The 20,180-nt window shown below is 33.9% G+C and overlaps 1 protein-coding gene and 1 non-coding gene across 5 annotated transcripts in view; one reads left to right on the forward strand and one right to left on the reverse strand.

Moving 5' to 3' along the window:
• The window catches only part of MINDY2 (MINDY lysine 48 deubiquitinase 2), a 67,229-nt gene that overhangs the window by 39,396 nt on the left and 7,653 nt on the right, over positions 1-20,180 (forward strand). For 2 of the 4 annotated variants that reach the window (XM_045506243.2, XM_074366208.1), the window contains 3 exons: positions 3,394-3,536; positions 17,434-17,607; positions 19,783-19,983. In XM_045506243.2, the coding sequence (XP_045362199.2) occupies positions 3,394-3,536; positions 17,434-17,607; positions 19,783-19,983 (518 nt within the window). Of the gene's footprint in view, positions 1-3,393; positions 3,537-12,987; positions 13,046-17,433; positions 17,608-19,782; positions 19,984-20,180 lie in introns of those variants that run through there. The other 2 variants (XR_012507695.1, XM_074366209.1) reach the window with 2 other exon arrangements.
• Positions 17,984-18,088, reverse strand: LOC123612658 (U6 spliceosomal RNA). The gene has a single exon (XR_006719949.1). It is a non-coding gene; the product is annotated as a U6 spliceosomal RNA (small nuclear RNA).

Here is a 20,180-nt window from a genome sequence, read left to right on the forward strand (position 1 = left end):
AGACTTCACCAAAGCTGGTCATTTAATTCCAGATGCTCTTTCAGTAGTTTCTTCTTTAACAGTTGTTTCTAGGTTAAAAAAAAAAAATTGATGCTTAAGGAAATTATTCCAGATATTCACTTACTCAGATATTTATTGAGCCTTTATTATGTGCCATAAACACTGAAGATTACAGCTTGAGTTCGTATTATTTTTGATTAAATAATATTGATTTTCTTTTGTTTTTCTTTCTCTTTTATTTTGAAAAATCTCAAACCTATAAAGTTGGAATAGCACAATGAATGCACATAAATCCACTTCATCTAAATTCACCAGTTATTAACATTCTGAATTTTTGCTTTTTAATTTCACACACACAGTTTTTTCCTAAATCATATAACAGTTCGTTGCACATATTATAGCACTTTATCCATTAACTCTTCAATATTTGTCTCCTAAGAACAAAGAATTTTCCTATATAATCACAATGCACTTATTTCAGGAAATTTAGCAATGACACAATACTATTATATAACATACTGTTCACATTCAAAATTCCCCGGTTTCCTGGTAATGCTCTTCATAGTTTTTAAGTTTTTCAGTGTAGGCTCCAATCAAGGATCACTTAATTGTCGTATCAATTTAGTCTTCTATAATCTAGAACAAATCCCTAACCTTTTTTCTTTTCTTTTTTTCTTTTTAGTCTTTTGTGGTGTTTACTTTTCTTAATAGTCCAGGCCAGTTGTTTGTCAGAATAGTCCTCAGTTTGGATTCATCTGATTGTTACCTCATGATAACAGAGATAGCATGATAGTAGATTTGGGTATATATTTTTGGTGGGAATACTATATATGTGACATTGTATCTTTTCTAGTGCAGCAAATCTGAGGTGGCCCATGACATCTGATAATCCCATTTTTGATGATGTTCAAATATGTTTAAAATGATATTTACTAGATTTTTTTTTTTGTTGGAAAGATGCCCTTTGCCATTTGTAATTAATGAGTAATCTCTGATATTGTGCTTTGAAACTCCATAATTTGTTTAATTGGTTGTGAAAAGTTGAAACTAGATTAGGTTTTTTAATATTACACTAAAATCACAGGGTGGCATTGCTTAAGAGTTAGTAAAAGAATTAAACATTTTTCTTTGTAAGTGTAAATTAGGGCTATGGTTTACAGGTTGGGGGGAAATAAAGTTCAGTTTGCATTTATAATAATCAGCACTAAATTTTTTAACTTAATACTATTATTTCTCCTGGGTTTCAGTCTTAACTTTGCCATAACTAGTCTTATGTTCTTAAGCACGTCACTTATTCTCTCTGACACCTACTCTAATGAATGAATTAGCTGAGAAAGACCTTTCTAGTATTGAATTGTTGACTTTCATACACAAAAGTAATGTTGTACTATATCTGCACTGAATTTTTGTGTCTTTCTTTGGAGAGAAGATGTTGTGTGAGTGAGGCCTGGGAGGGGAATTTAGAAACATCTTTCTGAAGGAAGTATTTAGTTAAATGGAATCTTACAGGCAGCAGTGGTACTTCTCAGCATAGTCATAATACTTTTTAAATGCTATATAATATTTAAGTGCTTTAGTATGTAGCTAATATGTTCTCAATAACTTAGTACTTATCAAAGTAATGATAGTAATCAAGGTGAGGGGGTCTTAATTCTAGATGTATAAAAGCAAGAAGCTGAAAATGTGCTATAAATTTCCTTTGGCTGTGACCTTCTGTATAATTATTTGCACCTCCCCGCTCCCTTTGAATAATTCCTTGGAATAGTGTGCTATATCACTAACTTTTTGCAGCCACTTTGCTCCTTGAAGTGTCAAGTGCTGTGACTTGACACCAAAAGTGAGGGATGGTGAGGAAGTGGAATAAACCTATATTATGCAGCTGCCTCTGGTCCTGCCAAGTTTATTTTCAGTTTCTTGCTGAGGTATTAGTTTCTCTAACATGGGTTCTTCTTTACTCCCTATATCTGCATCTCCTTGCTCACCTGTAGAACTTTTTACAGCATTCTTTTACCCCCTATTCTTTATTAAAGGAAGGAAACAAAAGAAGGAAGGAAGAGGAAGAAGGAGAGAAGAGAAGTGCAAGCTTTTAAAATATTTATATAATTGGTTATCATTATTACTGGTAGTTATGTTCTATACAGTTGCTGTGACCCACACAAGATTAGGTTCCTGTGAGCCTCTGGTCACAAGATTTTCATCAACTGATCAATATATAACCTTGCTTAATGTATGTTTCTGTTCAGAGGCACCTTACTTAATTTATATTATTGATTCATTAACATTAAACTTACAGCCATCAGTCCTGTAACTCATGCCTGACTGAAGCTGCAAAAGTATGTATTTTGTTCATAAGGCACATCACAACCTTTGTGCACTTAGGAACACTAGCTTCAGCATTATGCTCGGGGGCTATTTTACACAGTGAAAATACCCACCAAAGCACAAAAATCTTAAAAATTTGGCATTAAATAGACCATGAAAACGACATATATTCACAGTATGAGAGCTGAAACAAGAAGGCAGAGTGTTTCCTTGTTTGACTTCAGTGGAGAATGTGCGTGTTGGGTGACGATTTTTTTGCTGCTTTGCACATACCCAGGAATAATCCTGAAAGTGGAACAAGTATTGATTTTGGAGTTATAAGTTTTAGCTAGTAGGCAGATTTGCAGATACGAACTCGCATGAATAATGACGGTCAACTGTACTTATATGTTTTAAATTAAACACCAGAAAACTTTATTTCATTATGTTTTTTAAACAAAAGATAATTTCTGTTTCTGAACTTGATACATCAACATAATGAGTGGCAAATGTTAGAGGAGGTTAGGGTAAAAATGTCATCAGTTATCCCACTGTTCTGTGTTGAGTCTTACACCTACTTTTAATTTTAAGGCAAGAATTGAGCAATTTGTGAATTGAGAATTATCTGGAGTCTTTGTAAAAATCTTAAGCAACTAAATTTCTTCAGGCTACTTTCAGTTTCTAAACACCTATCTATTGGGGAAGTGGCTGTTCACGTACATTTGTTCCTATCCACTTTTTAAGTTTCTCACTCATGCCTTTTTGTTTTAATGGGTTTTAGTTTTATTGTGTCTGTGTCTTTTATTGCAAGTCACATGAAATCTTCTTTGGAAATAGGTGTGGTATAAATAAATACATTTATTGATTAAAAAGAATTTCATATAATTGTTTCTTTAGGATATAAATATCTACAGACATATCTTCCATAGCTGAATTAGAAAGAAGAATCTCAAATTTAGGGCCATCATTTTATATAGTAGGAAGAGTCTTATTTTGATTGGCCTTTCTTCATACTTGAAACACAATGTAAATAGAAAAACTTTTTAATTTTGAAATTATTCTTTTATCTAATATTATGCATTGGTTCCATAGGCTTTGTAGCTGAGCAGTTTCTAAATAACACAGCCACTCAACTGACATACCATGGATTATGTGAACTAACTTCAACAGTTCAGGAAGGAGAACTTTGTGTGTTCTTTCGGAATAATCATTTTAGCACCATGACCAAATACAAGGTATGATATAGAAATAGCTATTGTTATTCTAAACTAAATGAATTTGACTTAGAGATGTCTTATGATCTGCTTAAAAATAGAAAATATTACCATAATATTCTTTAACCATCAAATTATAAAGGTAATTATCAAATAATTCTTGAGAATAGAATGGGTTAACAATTTGTTACTTCAAATCACTTTTTCTTTTTGTTTGTCTCAACTCCTTTTTCACAGATTACTTCATTTAAACATAGTTATTATTTTCCTTCTAAGAAAAAAAAAGATAAACCCTAGAGAAAGAATCAGGGTGACTGCTAATGAAGAATGTTTATATTTGAGAGCTGAAGGAGTTTAGAGGAAAGAATCAAAATTTGTCTTTCTGATAGTGTTTTCCATTATTAAAGTTGTGACTTTAAATTCTTTTTATCATGCTGTTTATGGCTCTGCCAAAAAATCTTACTAATTCATCATTTTGTTATCTCTTCAATCCTTCTGTTTTTATAGCTACCACCTAATTCAGGAGTTTATCAACTTATCCCTGGTCTTCTGTGGTAGAATACTGCTCTGATCATATCAATAACATAGCAAAAATATTTAGGAGCACCCAGTGCCTAAAGAATAAAAATGTATTTTTTACTATTATTACTAGTAAAAACGTATTTTTTTACTAGTATTTGCTACTGTCCCACTGTGCCAACACTTTGCTTCAGCTATAATGGTCTATTTCCTTATTAATAACCCTTAATCCCTATACACACTTTATATTTTTCCATTTCTGCTCCTTTACTGCCATTTCTTATTCCTTAATCCCTGTGTGAGAATTCTCACTCCTTTTTGCCTATCCAAATTTCACCTATCTTTTAAGAAGCATTTCAAATTGCTAACTCTTCAGTAAATCTACTCTTTCTCTCCTTAAACCAGGGGTTCTCAACCCAGATTGTATGCTACAAGTACCTGGGGAGCTCTTAAAAAAAAAATACCAGTGCCCAGAGCCCACAACCAACTGAATTAAATTGGAATCTCTGGTGGTGGGACCTGAGCATCAATATTTTTAAAATGCTCCCCGGATGATTTTAATATGCAGCTAAGGCTGAGGATCCCTTAGTTGTTATGGGCCACATCATCCTTACTTTGCCCTTGCTGGTGAGTATCTAGTTAACAATTTTCTTTCTAGGTAAATATGTTTTATTTTTCTAAATGAAAGTAAACTTACTGAAGTCATATTTCCTTCAACACTTTAATCAGTGAAGTGTGCAAAGTGGTGTAAAATAATGATTTGTTTGCTTATATAAAAATACTCTGAAGCCCTAGTCCTCCTGCTTCCCTGTTGGTTATAGCAAGGTTTTATTTGTATTGTTCCCATAATTAAGCTAGACATGTACTAGGTATGGGCCCAGAGTTATCCATACTCCTCAGAAATCTAAGGCCAAAGAACCTCAAAATCAGAATTATCATTACATAGTAAGTCATCTTGCTTTACCTGATCTCCTCAAGTCCACACTTCATTCATTCATTTAACAAATATCTCTTGAGCATGATTATGTCAGGGTGCTCAGCTAAGTACTAGGACTGCAGCCTGAGCAAGGCATCTATGGTTCCTGCCATTTAAGGACCTCCTAGTTTGGCATAGGACAGGTATTACATAATTGCAGAAGTACTTATTATTTCTACTGAGATAACACTCTGTAAAGGGTACATGCAACATGCTTTGAGTGCTTTTATTAAGACGTAACATATCTGGGGATATCAGGAAAGATTTCCTTGAGAAGGTAACATATAAATTGAGACCTAAAAAATAAATCTTCTTGGAGCTTATCAGTTAGCACAAAAAAAAAAAAAAAAAAAAGGAGAAGAGGAAGGAGAAAGAAAAAAGGTTAACTAAGCAGATGGTGGAACATGTGTGCAAAGGCTCTGAGGAAGGAAAGAACCTAACTTTTTAAGGAATTAAAAGAAGGCTTATGTGACTGAAGCATAGAAAATAAGAGGCATGATGTGAGGCTCAAGAGATGGGCAAGTGCTAGATCTTGTAGAGTCCTGAGTTAAGAGGAGAAGTAGATCTTGGTCTTCTGATGGCCTAGTGGTTCTTTTTGTTCTTTCTCTCTCTCTCCTTCTCTCTCTCTTTCTCTGTTTTCTCACCAGTGGTGAAATAGTTCAACTGGGAAAACAAGGTCTCTAGGTGTCATTGGTGGTGGTTTTACAACCTCCCAAAATTGAGCTGTAGATGTTCCCTTTTTTATCAAGACCACATCCCTGAACAGGAATTTCTTTACTAGTCAGCTGTGTATTCCTAGTCTTCCTTTGTGTTTGGGAAGGGTGAGTCTGTCCTGGAGTACTTTCTACATTGGGTCTATTTCTGGACTAAGTATGCATTTCTGTGAGATAATGATAGCTCAGAGAATGTGTGCATTTTTTCTACTTCTCTGCTTCTAAGTTTTTCTTAGTAAACCTTATCCTATGACTTAACAGTGTATCACTACTGATGTATGTCTCCCTGCTCTTTGTATAACAGTAAGGTGCTTTGAACTTTGAGACAAGGGTGGATTTGGATTTAGTTAGGAGACTACTGCAGGAGGCTAAGTAAGAGACTGTGGTGACTTGAACTCTATGATAAAGAAATGGAGAGTAGAGAGATTCTGTAGACATTTAGGAGATGTAATCAACCAGACTTGGTGATTAAGGTGTGAAAAATAAGAAGGAGGATGGAAGTATCAAGCATATTTTCTGACCACAACAGTATGAAACAAGATCAACCACAGGAAGAAAAATGACAAAAAAACAAAACAAAACAAAACAAAAAACACATTAGATGGAGGCTAATTAACATGCTACTAAAAAAACCAATGGGTCAATGATGAAATGAAAGAGGAAATCAGAAAATACCTCAAGTCAAACAACAATGAAAACACAACTTTACAAAATCTATAGGATGAAGCAAAAGCAGTTCTAAGAGTGAAGTTCATAGCGATACAGGCCTTCTTCAAGAAACAAACAAAAAATCTCAAACAACCTAACCTAAGCAACCACCTAAAAGAATTAGAAAAAGAAGAACAAAACTGAGAGTCAGCAGAAAGAAGTAAATAATAAAGATCAGAGAGGAAACAAATAAAATAGAGATTTTTTTAAATAGAAAAAAAATTAGTAAAAACCAAGAGCTGACTTTTTGAAAGGATAAACAAAATTGACAAACCTCTAATCAGGCTCACCAAGAAGAAAGGAGAGAGTGCCCAAACACACAAAATAAGAAATGAAAGAGGAGAAATAGCAACCAATACTGCAGAAAAAAAAAAAATCATGAGAAAATACTATGAACAAGTTATTTGCCAACAACTTGGACAAACTGGAATAAATGAACAGGTTTCTAAAAACATAACAGCCTGCCAAAACTGAGTCAAGAAGAAACAGATTAATTTGAACAGATTGATCACTAGGAATGAAATAGGATCTAAAATATTTAAAAATTCTCTGCAAACAAAATTCCAGGACTGGATGATTTCACTAGGGAATCCACCTTATATACAAACAAGAAATTATACTTATCCTTCTCAAATTATTCCAAAAAGAGTGAAGAGGGGGAATACTCCCAAAGTCATTCTGTGAAGCTGCTATCACCCTGATACCAAAACCAGACAAAGACACTCCAAAAAGGAAAAAAAAAAAAAAAAAAAGAAAAGAAAATTACAGGCTAATCTATTTGATGAATATAGATGCCAAAAATTCTCAACAAAATATTAGCAAACAGAATCCAACAACTCATAAAAAGAATCATACACCATGATCAAATTCCAAGGTCACAAGTCTGGTTCGACATATGCAAATCAATGTGATACATTACATCAACAAAAGAAAAGACAAAACCACACAATCATCTCAATAGATGCAGAAAAAGCATTTGACAGAATTCAACATGCACTCATGATAAAAACTGTCACCAAAGTGGGTATAGAGGGAACATATCTCAACATAATAAAAGCAATTATGACACACTCACAGCCAATATAATACTCAATATGAAAAGCTGAAAGCCTTCATTGCTAAAGTGTGGAACAAGACAAGAATGCCCACTCTCACTGCTTCTATTCAACATAGTATTGGAAGTCCTAGCCATAGCATTTAGACAAGAAAAAGCAATAAAAGATACCCAAGTTGGAAGAGAAGAGGTATAATTGTCATTATATCTAGAGGGCATGATATTCTATATAGAAAACCCTAAAGACTCCACACAAAAACCATGAGAACTAATAAGTGAATTCAGTAAACTAGCATATATCAGATTAATATACAGAAATCTGTTGCATTTCTTTACACTAACAGTGAAATATCAGAAAAAATAAAATACAGTCTTTTTAAAAATTGTGTCAAAAAAATACCTAGAAATAAACCTAACCAAGGAGGTAAAAGACTTACATGCTGAGAACTATAAAACATTGATAAAGAAAATTGAAGATTACTCAAAGAAATGGAAAGATATACCATGCTCTTGGATTGAAGAATTAATATTGTTAAAATGGCCCTACTACCCAAAGCAATCTACAGATTTTATGCAATCCCTATCAAACTAACCAGGACACTTTTCACAGAACTAGAACAAATAATCCTAAAATTTATATGGAACCGTAAAAGACCTACAATTGCCAAAACAATCCTGAAGAAAAAGAATACAGCTGGAGATATAACCCTCCCAGACTTTAGATAATACTACAAAGCAACAGCAATGAAAAGAATGTAGTATTGGCACAAAAACAGACATATGGATCAGTGGAACAGAATAGAGATTAATTAATCTTTCACAAGAGAGGCAAGAATATACAATAGAGAAAAGACAGTTTCTTCAGCAAGTGGTGTTGGGAAGCCTCGTGTAAATCAAAATCGTTTAAAGACTTATATGTAAGACCATAGAACTTCTAGAGGAGAATGTAGGCAAAACATTTTCTGACATAAATTGTAGCAATGCTGTCTTAGGTCAATCTCCCATGGCAAAAGAAATAAAAGCATAAAAATAAATGGGACCTAATCAAACTTAAATGCTTTTTCACAGCAAAGGAAACCATAAACAAAAAGACAACCTATGGACTGGGAGAACATATTTGCAAATGATGCAACTGACAAGGGCTTAATTTCCAAAATACACAAATGGTTCATACAACTCAACAACAACAAAAAACACTTAATTTAAAAATGGGCTGAAGACCTAAATAGACATTTCTCCAAAGAAGACATAAAGATGGCCAAAAGGTCCATGAATAGATGCTCAAAATCACTGATTATTAGAGAAATGCAAATCAAAACTATAATGAGGTATCACCTCACACCAGCCAGAATGGCCATCATTAAAAAGTCTACAAATAATAAATGCTGGAGAGGATGTGGAGAAAAAGGAAGCTTCCTGCACTATTGGTGGGAATGGAAATTGGTGCAGCTACTATGGAGGACAGCATGCAGGTTGCTTAAAAAACTAAAAATAGACTTACCATAGGATCCTGCAAGCCCACTTCTGGGCATATATTCAAAGAAAACTCCAATTTGAAAAAATACATTCACCCCAATCTTCATATCAGCACTATTCGCAGTAGCCAAGACACGAAAACAACCTAAGTATCCATCAACAGATGAATAGATAAAGATACATGGAATATTACTCAGCCATAAAAATGAGTGAAGTATTGCCAGTTGCAGCAACATGGATGGACCTAGAGTTTAACATACTGAGTGAACTAAGTCAGGCAGAGAAAGACAAATCACTCATATGTGGAATCTGAAAAATAATACAAATGAATTTATTTACAAAACAAAAACAGACTCACAGACATAGAAAGCAAACTTATGGTTACCAAATAGTAAAGTAAGGGGAGAGATAAATTAAGAGTATGGGGTTAACAGATACACCCCATTATATATTACATAGATAAATAATAAAATTTACTGTATAGCACAGGGAACTATATTCAATATCTTATAATAACCTATAATGGAAAATAACCTGAAAAAAATTTGTATGCATAACTGAATCACTTTACTATATACCTGAAACTAACACAATGTTTTAATGTACTATACTTCAATTAAAAAAAAAAGAACTAATGATTTCTGGGTTCTGAGCATGAACAATTGGATGAATGATAGTGCTCTTTATTGAAACACAGAACACTAGAAGAGAAGAAAGTTATGAAATCAGCCTTGGAACTGTTAGAGCTGCTTCTCAGCTGTCCCCTCAAGTGGAAATGTTGGGTAAATGGTTTAAGACTGGAAGAAGTTTTGTGTGCAGATAATAATTTGGCGGAGAGGAGGAGATTTACAAGTACAATGTGGACGAAGAAGAAAAAATAAGTCCTAGGACAGAGATGTAAAGAGTGCCAAAATTTAAGGATCAATTAGAGGAGTGTGAACTGGCAAAGGGGACTGAAAAATAAAAGAACAAAAGGAGAATGTAAAAGAATATGGTATCAAGTAAATCAACAGGGAGAGAGTGTTTCAAGAAAAATGGAGATGGTTTGAATTGGTTAAGAAATGAATGGGATGTTAGAAACTAGAAACACATTTGGAACAGTTTGTCTGTGATGGGGCACAGACATAATGGCTCATAGCTGTAGTAGAGTGTGGAATCCAGAGAGGGCTGTTTTTGTTTTTTAATATGAGACTTGATTGTGTTTAAATATTGACGCAATAGAGAGAGAAATCTTGAAAATTCAGGAGAGGAGATAATTGATGTTAGAAGGCTCCTAAGGAGTTGGAAAGGATAGACATTTTCACAAATGAAAGGGATTTACCTTTGTTAAAAAAGAGATGCTCAAAATTGCTAATTATCAGAGAAACACAAATCAAACCTACAATGAGGTATCACTCCCACTGGTCAGAAAGACCATCGTTAAAAAAATCCACAAACGATAAATGCTGGAGAGGACGTGGAGAAAAGAGAACCCTCATCTACTGTTGGTGGGAATGTAATTTGGTGCAGCCATTTCTATGCTGCAAAACACTATGGGGATTCCTTAAAAAACTGAATATAGACTTACCCTTTGAGCCAGCAATCCCACTCCTGGGCATATATCCAGAGGAAACCCTAATTTGAAAAGACAATTGCACGCCACTGTTCACAGCAACACTATTTCCAATAACTAAGATATGGAGCAACCTAAATGTCCATCGATGGATGACTGGATAAAGAAGATATGGGACATATATACAATGGAATACTACTCAACCATAAAAAAGAATAAAATAATGCAATTTGCAGCAACATGGATGGACCTGGAGATCATTATACTAAGTGAAGTAAGCCAGAAAGAAAAGGAAAAATACCATATGATATCACTTATATGTGAAATCAAAAAAATAAAAACAAAAAGAGAACACAAATAAACTCATTTGCAAAATGAACACAGACTTACAGACATAGGAAACAAAATTATAGTTACCAGAGGGGAAAAGGGTTGGGGGGGATAAATTGAGAGTTCAGGATTTGTGGATACTAACTACTTTATATAAAATAGATAAACAACAGATTTACATTGTATAGCATGGGGAACTATATTCAATACCTTGTAATGGCCTATAATGAAAAAGTATATATATGTGTGTGTTATATATATGAATCACTATGCTGTACACCAGAAATTAACACAACATTGTAAATTGACTATATTTGATTAAAAAAAAAGAATATTGACATCACGAAAAAAATTAAAATGCTCTTTTACAGCATGTGGGAGAAAGTGTTAAAATAGAGAAATTAAGAAGAATCACTAGGCAGTGTTGAGGATGGTAATTATTACATGAATATGCTACTTGTGTGATTTTTCTGGGGGAGTATTCTTCAGATTGTAGGCCTGGTAAAGGTAGCTAGTTTGCTATTCTAGATTTGGGACTTTGTTAGGGGGGTGCAACAAAGACTAGAAGAGCTAAGGAATTTAGGAACGTGATGGTATTATGAACATGATGATGATATTGTCCAAATTTATAAATATTTGCCTAAAGCAAATAAAACACTATTCTTCACTAGGTAGTTCTATTTTTATAGAAGGAATAGTTGGGAACAACTATCCTGGTAGCCAGTATCTAGGGGAAAGTACTATTGCCTGCAATAGGGACTACCAAAGTGAAACAGTAATGCTGTTTTTAACTTTTTATTATGAAAAATTACAAACTTACAGAAAAGTAGTGAGAATAATTTAATGTGTGCCTATTATACTTATTACCTACTTTTAACAATAATGTTATATTATTTTTCATCTTTTTCTATTTTTGCTTATACTTCAATATGAATTTCTAAACGAGAACATTTCCCTTTCAAGCAGAGTTCCATTATTTTATTTAACAAAATTGTTTATAATTTTTGATATCATCTCATATCCAGTGCATATTCAAATTCCTCATTTGTTCTCCAAATGGTTTTATGGATAGTTTGTTCAAACCAGGATCTAATCAAGGACGATGTATTAACATTTGGTGAAGTAACTCCTTTTCAGTAGGATTCCTGTGTTTTCCAGGAATCTTTATGGGCCTTTGGGCTATTTATATATGCTTCATTATAATCCTCTCAGTGCTATTTCCTATATTCCCATTGAACTATATTTCCAGTCCTGAGAGTTTTTAAATTAGACTTGCTTTACTTCTGGCGGATTACCCAATGAGTACGTTCTTTCTAAGAGTCAGAGACACTTTCCCTCTTCATCGATCAATGATTCATTAACTGACTTACAACAAAATCTGTAACACTTTTGTGGTTGTTAGTGTAGAACTAGAAGCTCTAAAGGGATGCTTAATAAAATTTAGGGAAGGTGTTCTTGATAAGGAAATAAGAAAATGGAAGATTGGGCCCTTGTTCTGTTAAACCTGTTCAGCATTAAACCTGTTACTCTCTACCACTGATACCTGGATTGTTAGAGTGTCTGTACTTTATAAACTTGAACCCCAGGGCATCTGTGATATAATAAGAATATGAGTAATGAAAAACTAGAAAGCTGTTTCTTCAGACAATATATGCCTACTTTAAATACTGCATTAGATCTTCATAAGGCCTTCTAACATTTGACTTTTAAAGAACCCTGAGATTTTAGGGCTGCTTTGATATTTAATCACTATATTGCCCATCTTCCTACCTCTGTGAACTCCTTGGAACACCTAGAATATAAACACAGTTCATGCCATGGAATTCCAGATGAGCTTGCAACAAAAGATAAATTTAATATCTGGATAGAATATTTCTCTGCTACAGATAAATGGTGTCTATAACTAGGGAATTAATAATAATAATAATAATAATAATAATAATAATAATAATAATAATAATAATAATAATAATAATAATAATAATAATAATAAAAAACCTGCCAGTCTCTAGTAAGCTGGCAATCAGTCAAAAGTATCTAAGCTGCATTATTTATTAGTGGGGCTTATTTTTATTATGATTTGCAGAAAGGATCTTTATGCTTTTTTGGCACTCATGTCATATCAAATGCCATTATTGTCTCAGGCCAAGACCAACAAGGAAGAATCCATGTTGGCAGGACAAAAAGGATTACCTAGGAAAGGTAATTTAGTTTCTTTATTGAAGTATAGTTGATTTGCAATGTTGAGTTAGTTTCTGGTATACTGCAAAGTGATTCAGTTATATGTATGCATATGTGTGCATATGTGTGTGTGTGTTCTTTTTTCTTTTTCATAATCTTTTCCATTATGGTCTATTACAGGATATTGAATATACTTCCTTGTGCTGTACAGTAGGACCTTGTTGTTTATTTTATATATACTAGTTTGTATCTACTAATCCCAAAATCCCTAATTTATCCCTCCCCTACTCCCTTTCCCCTTTGGTAACCATAAGTTTTTTCCTCTGTCTGTGAGTCTGTTTGTAAATCAGCTCATTTGTATTGCATTTTAGATTTCACGTATAAGTGATATGATATTTGTCTTTCTTAGTCTGTCTTACTTCACTTAGTATGATGATCTGTAGGTCCATCCATGTTACCGGAAATGCCATTATTTCATTCTTTTTATGGCTGAGTAGTATTCCATTCTTTATCCACTTATTTGTCAGTGGACATTTAGATTGCTTCTGTGTCTTGGCTATTGTGAATAGTGCTCTATGAACATTGGAGTGAATGTATCTTTTCAAGTTAAGAGTTTTACTCTTTTCTGGATATATGCCCAGGAGTGGGATTGCTGAATCATATGGTAAGTCTATTTTTAGTTTTTGAAAGAACCTGCATACTGTTTTCCATGGTGGATGCACTAATTTACATTCCCACCAACAGTGTAAGAGGGTTCCTTTTTCTCCACACCATCTCCAGCATTTATTATTTGTAGACTTTTTTGTTGATGGCCATCCTGACTGGTGTAAGGTGATACCTCATTATAGTTTTGATTTGCATTTCTCTAATAATTAGTGATTTCAGGCATCTATTCATGTACTTTTTGGCCATCTGTATATTTTCTTTGGAGGAATTTGTATTTAAGTCTTCTGCCCATTTTAAAATTAAGTGGTTTGTTTTTTGTTGTTGTTGAGTTGTATGAGCCATTTGTATATTTTGGAAATTAAGCTCTTGTCAGTTGCATCATTTGCAAATATGTTCTCCCAGTCCATAGGTTGTCTTTTTGTTTTGTTTATGGTTTCCTTTGCTGTGAAAAAGCATATAAGTTTTATTAGGTCCCATTTATTACTTTTTGCTCTTACTTCTATTGCCTGGGTAGACTGCCCTGGGAGAATATTGCTAAGATTTATGTCAGAGGATGTTTTGACTATGTTCTCTTCTAGAAGTTCTGTGGCATCATGTTTTATATTTAAGTCTTCAAATCATTTTGAGTTTATTTTTGTATGTGGTGTGAGGGAATGTTCTAACTTCATTGATTTACATGCAACAGTTCAGCTTTCCCAACACCACTTGCTGAAGAAACTGTCTTTTCTCCATTGTATATTCATGCCTCCCTTGTCAAAGATTAATTGACCATAGGTGTGTGGGTTTATTTCGAGGCTCTCTGTTCTGTTCCATTGGCTCATATGTCTGTTTTTGTGCCAATACTACACTCTTCTAATTACTGTAGCTTTGTAGTATTATCTGAAGTTTGGGAGGGTTATGTCTCCAGCTTTGTTCTTTTTCCTTAGGATTGCTCTGGCAATTGTGGATCTTTTATGATTCCATATACATTTTGGGATTATTTGTTCTAGTTCTTTGAAAAATGTCATGGGATATTAGTTTGATAGGGATCACATAAAATCTGTAAATTGCTTTGGGTAGTATGGCCATTTTAACAATATCAGTTCTTCAATCCAAGCACATGAGATATCTGTCCATTTCTTTGTATCATTCATAGTTTCTATAAAGTTCTCAGCATATAAGTCCTTCACCTCCTTGGTCAGGTTTATTCCTAAGTACTTTTTGTTAATGAGGTTTTTTTCTTTTTTACATACATATTTTCCTTTTCACATTCTTTTTCATTATAGGTTACTACAAGATATTGAATGTAGTTCCCTGTGCTATACAGTATAAAATTACTTTTTATCTATTTTATATATACCAGTTAGTGTCTGCAAATCTAGAATTCCCAATTTATGCCTTCCCATCTCCTTTACCCGCTGGTAACCGTAAGTTTGTTTCCTGTGTCTGTGAGTCTGTTTCTGTTTTGTACATAAGTTCATTTGTGTCTTTTTTTTTTTTTTTTTTTTTAGATTCCACAGATAAGGTATTTTTTCTTTCTCTTTCTAGCTTACTTCCCTTAGAATGACAATCTCCAGGTCTACCCATGTTGCTGCAAATAGCATTACTTTATTCTTTTTTATGGATGAGTAGTATTCCATTGTATATATATATACACCACATCTTCTTTATCCAGTCATCTGTTGATGGGCATTTAGGTTGTTTCCATGTCTTGGCTACTGTACATAGTGCTACTGTGAACATTTTTTTGAATTAGAGTTCCCTATGGATGTATGTCCTGGAGTGGGTTTTGCAGTATCATATGGTAAATCTATTTTTCATTTTTTGAGGAATCTCCATACTGTTTTCCATAATGGCTGCACCAAACTGCATTCCCATCAACAGTGTAAGAGGGTTCCCTTTTCTCCACACCCTCTCCAGCATTTATCATTTGTGGGCGCTTGATGATGGCCATTCTGACTGGTGTGAGGTATCACCTCATTGTAGTTTTGATTTGCATTTCTCTAATAATTAGCAATATTGAGCATCTTTACATGTTTCTTTTGGCCATCTGGGTGCCTTCTTTGGAGAAATGTCTGTTTAGGTCTTCTGCCCATTGTTTGATTGAGTTGTTTGTTTGATATTAAGCTGTATGAGCTGTTTGTATATTTTGGAAATTAGTTCCTTGTCAGTCATGTCATTTGCAGATATTTTCTCCCATTCTGTGGGTTGTCTTTTCATTTTGTTAATGGTTTCCTTTGTGGTGCAAAAGCTTTTAAGTTTAATTAGGTCCCATTTGTTTATATTTGCTTTTATTCCCATTACTCTCGGAGATGGATCCAAAAAAATATATTGCTGAGATTTATGTTAAAGAATGTTCTGCCTATGTTTTCCTCTACTAGTTTTATAGTATTTGGTCTTACATTTAGGGCTTTAATCCATTTTGAGTTTATTTTTATATACGGTGTTAGAAAATGTTCTGATTTCATTCTTTTACATGTAGCCGTCCAGTTTTCTCAGCACCACTTATTAAAGAGACTGTCTTTTCTCCATTTGTATATTCTTGCCTCCTTTGTCATAGATTAATTGACCATAAGTGTGTGGGTTTATTTCTGGACTTTCTGTCCTGTTCCATTGACTTGTGTATGTGTGTGTTTTAGTGCCACTACCATACTGTTTTGATTACTGTAGCTTTGTAGTATAGTCTGAAGTCAGGGAGTATTCTACACACTCTTGAATGTAACTGCTACTGGACAATAGGAAAGACGCTGTACTTGAGGCATAGCTGTGCTGGACACATAGTAAATGTTCAAGAACAATAATCACTTAGTTTTTTTAAGCTTCAGAATTAATTCATTAATTTCTCTACCCTCACCACCAAACTCTTTAAAGGAATTTCTTATTATTAATTATTTATATTATGTACAGATGAGAACATGAAAAGTATGATTCTTGTGTAATAAACAGTATATTAACCAATGGGAACTCTGAGCAAGTAAATGAAAAGTTTTATCCTTGGCAGATCTAAAGGAAAAATGGCTTACAAATTTTATATGGTATACTAGGGACACTTTACGTATGTTTGGACTTGGAACTAATGCTTATGAACAATTAGAGAAAAATGCTAAATTCTTTGGTAGTGACTATAAATACATTATGAGTTCATTGATTGATTTAATAAACATTAAGCACCAACTTTATGATACACCCTACACTAGATCCAGAGATAGAGAGATTTAAAACTAGTCTGGGGAACGAGGCAGGAAAACACAATCATCATACAATGTGATTCAGTGCGATAGTAGAAATAAGTGCAAAGGACTGTTGGTGTACAAATTGAGAACAGCTAAAGGTGAAGAGAGAGGGAAAATTGGTATGGATTAGATTAGTCATATAGGCTTAATTTTTTAAAAACCACTCAATGTGTTATCATTTTATTGTGACTGTGTCTTACTTGTTATCTGATGTATTTTTAGGAATTTGTATTTTTCTGTATTTGAAATGAGGTTATAAACCCCCAAAGGCTATTTTATAAGTTATGAGTTAGTTGAGCATGCCAAGAACTCTTATTTCTCATTGCAGTGCAGTGTACCAATTATAATCTATATTCAGAGCCATGTGAATATAATTCAATGAGCAAATAAAATATGTACTTGGTCTACTGTTTCTTATGTTGTGCAGATCTAACTAATAGGAATAATTATGTTTTAAACAGATTACACAGTTTCTCCTATGTTAACTAGTTTTGATCAATTTAACAGTTCTTTCTCTTATTTCTTACTAAGGGTCTACTGTATTTGTTGGTAACAGACCAGGGGTTTCTCACGGAAGAAAAAGTTGTTTGGGAAAGCCTGCACAATGTCGATGGTGATGGAAATTTCTGTGACTCAGAATTTCATCTGCGGCCTCCTTCAGATCCTGAAACTGTATACAGAGGACAACAAGATCAGATAGATCAGGTAGACTGTTGTTCTGTCTGCTCTTATTGTTTGAAATGCTCTTTCCTTTCAAATGTGAATTTAGTATCCAAACTTTTGAAGTCAAGATTTGTTCATTAGTTTACGTGTGAAATTTTCCTGACACTTCCTAAATAGGTAAGTGATCATTCTGCATGTACATTAATTATACACTTAGGTTCAGAAGGCTAGATTATATTGGATTATATTGAACTATGAAAGTCATGGTAAAGTTTGAATTTTATTCTAATTGTAGTAGGGAAGATACGCCAAGTATTTAACATGGAACGGACATGATCTACTTTTTTTGTTTTTAATTGAGGTAACATTAGCTTATAACATTACGTATTCATGTGTACATTATATTTGTACTTCTGTAAAAAATATGGAGTGCTTCGTGAATTTGCATGTCATCCTTGCATAGGGGGCCATGCTACTCTTTGTATTGTTCCCATTTTAGTATATGTGCTGCCGAAGCAATCACTACTTAACCTTTAAAAAACCTGCCATATGGAGAATGCACAGGAAGGACACAGGTGTAAGCAGACTAGTGGTCCAAGCCAGAGGTGATGATAGCTTACCTTGGTGGTAAAGATGAAGAGACGAGTACATATTTGAGATCTACTCTGGCTGGTCAGAAAAAGTAGAAAAGAGGGAGTTTGAAAATAGAGTGCATTGGGTAAAGAGTAGGTGGGTATTCTAAGCCTTATAGTCCAAGGTAAGGAGGACAGACACAGCAGGAGCTGCCCTACTGAGTGGAATTCTCATTTAGAACTGAGACAGATGAGATTTTTGCCTGCTGTAGGTGAGCAGGCTTGGAGTCACAAGTGTGCTTATTACTAAAAGTATAACAGGGATGTGAACATTTTCTTCAACTGAGGCAGAAATATGGTTCTGTTAAGCAGTTGGCACATGTTTCACTGATAACAATTCAAGTGCATAGAAACTGCATTCATTTAGCCTATATTCACTGAGCAGTCGTATTTCCTGGCACTGTAACTAGGTCCTAGGGACACAAATAAATCATTCAGTCCTGTCCTCAAAGATTGCAGTTAAGCTGGGGAGCCAGATATTTGACCAACTAATATATGTTAAGTTCTATAACAGCCATTTGAATAGCAAGTGATGAGTGTGCAAAATACTTGATGAAAATAAATGCTAATATTTCTAGGACTCTTGGTTTTCCTTTGACAGTCATCATAGTCAACATACTCAACAACCTTTTGCTTATCCTCTGTGATTATTTAAAATTCTCAAAAAAAATTAAAAATAAAGTAAAATAAAATTCTCTTATTTTAAGGGTAGATTGAGGGAGGTGCATGGAGTAGTCAAGTTTCATTCAGCACTGATTCTTAATAAAAGTGGATGTTAAGTTAGATAATATAATTTTTAACTAAAGATGCATCAGTTTTTTAATAGGAAATAATCTGGTTGTGTGAGGGGGAGGAGTGTGGCGGTAGTTAAGTAACTGAATATGATTGTGTGATAGACAGCTATGCTGGCTTTAAAAGTCATATTGGGAAGAGTATTTAATAAATAATCTTGGGAAGTTCTTATGATTTTTTTTTTAACAGAAGACTTTTATGACATTAAATGGGAAAGAAAACAGATCCTAGTAGTTTCAGGGCTTGTGAGATGTGTTTGCGTTTGTTAATGTAGAAAAAACGAAGTGGATTACATATTAATCGTTAAATGTAGTTCTCTCTGTATAATGATATTATGGTAATCTTAACTTTCTTTTTTATGCTTTTTTATTTTGTCTAAATTTTCTGCAGACTTGTGTTTAAGCTTTCTTGAATGCCTTACATACTGCTTCTAGAAAGAATTTCAAATGAATTTGTTGTTGTTGTTGGGGGGAGGTAATTAGGTTTATTTATTTATTATTATTTTTTAATGGAGATACTGGGGATAGAACGCAGGATCTTGCATGCTAGGCATGCACTCTACCATTGTCCTATAACCCCCCGCCAAATTTCAAGTGAATTTTAACAAAGGCAGAATCGCTGAAATGTTTATAACTCCCAAACAGAAATAGATAGCTTGTATTTTTATATTTAAACTCTCGTATGTTTTTTAAAAGCCATTCTCATAGGTTTATAGATATAACCTCTATATTTACATACACCTGTTCTTGGGTAAAATCGCATAGCTAAAGATGGCTATAATTTAATTTCTTAGGACTACCTTATGGCATTATCTCTACAACAAGAACAGCAGAGCCATGAGCTCAACTGGGAACAAATACCTGAAGGAATCAGTGATTTGGAACTAGCAAAGAAACTCCAAGAAGAGGAGGATAGACGGGCTTCTCAGTATTACCAGGAACAGGAACAAGCAGCAGCAGCTGCTGCTTCTGCTTCTGCTTCTACGCAGGCCCAGGTAAAAACCAGTGTTCTGATTCTCTCTTTTGTTTTTTTAAATATAATAGACTTTATTTTTTTAGAGTAGTTTCAGGTTCACAGCAGAATTGAGCAGAATTAGTGTTCTGATTCTTAAATACAATGATCACTTTAGCAATAAAGAAATTTGTGCTAAGGTAAATTTTTTTAATTAGGTATTAACTCTTCAGTTTCGTT

The sequence above is a fragment of the Camelus bactrianus genome, chromosome 6, assembly GCF_048773025.1.
Source record: "Camelus bactrianus isolate YW-2024 breed Bactrian camel chromosome 6, ASM4877302v1, whole genome shotgun sequence".
Taxonomy (NCBI): domain Eukaryota; kingdom Metazoa; phylum Chordata; class Mammalia; order Artiodactyla; family Camelidae; genus Camelus; species Camelus bactrianus.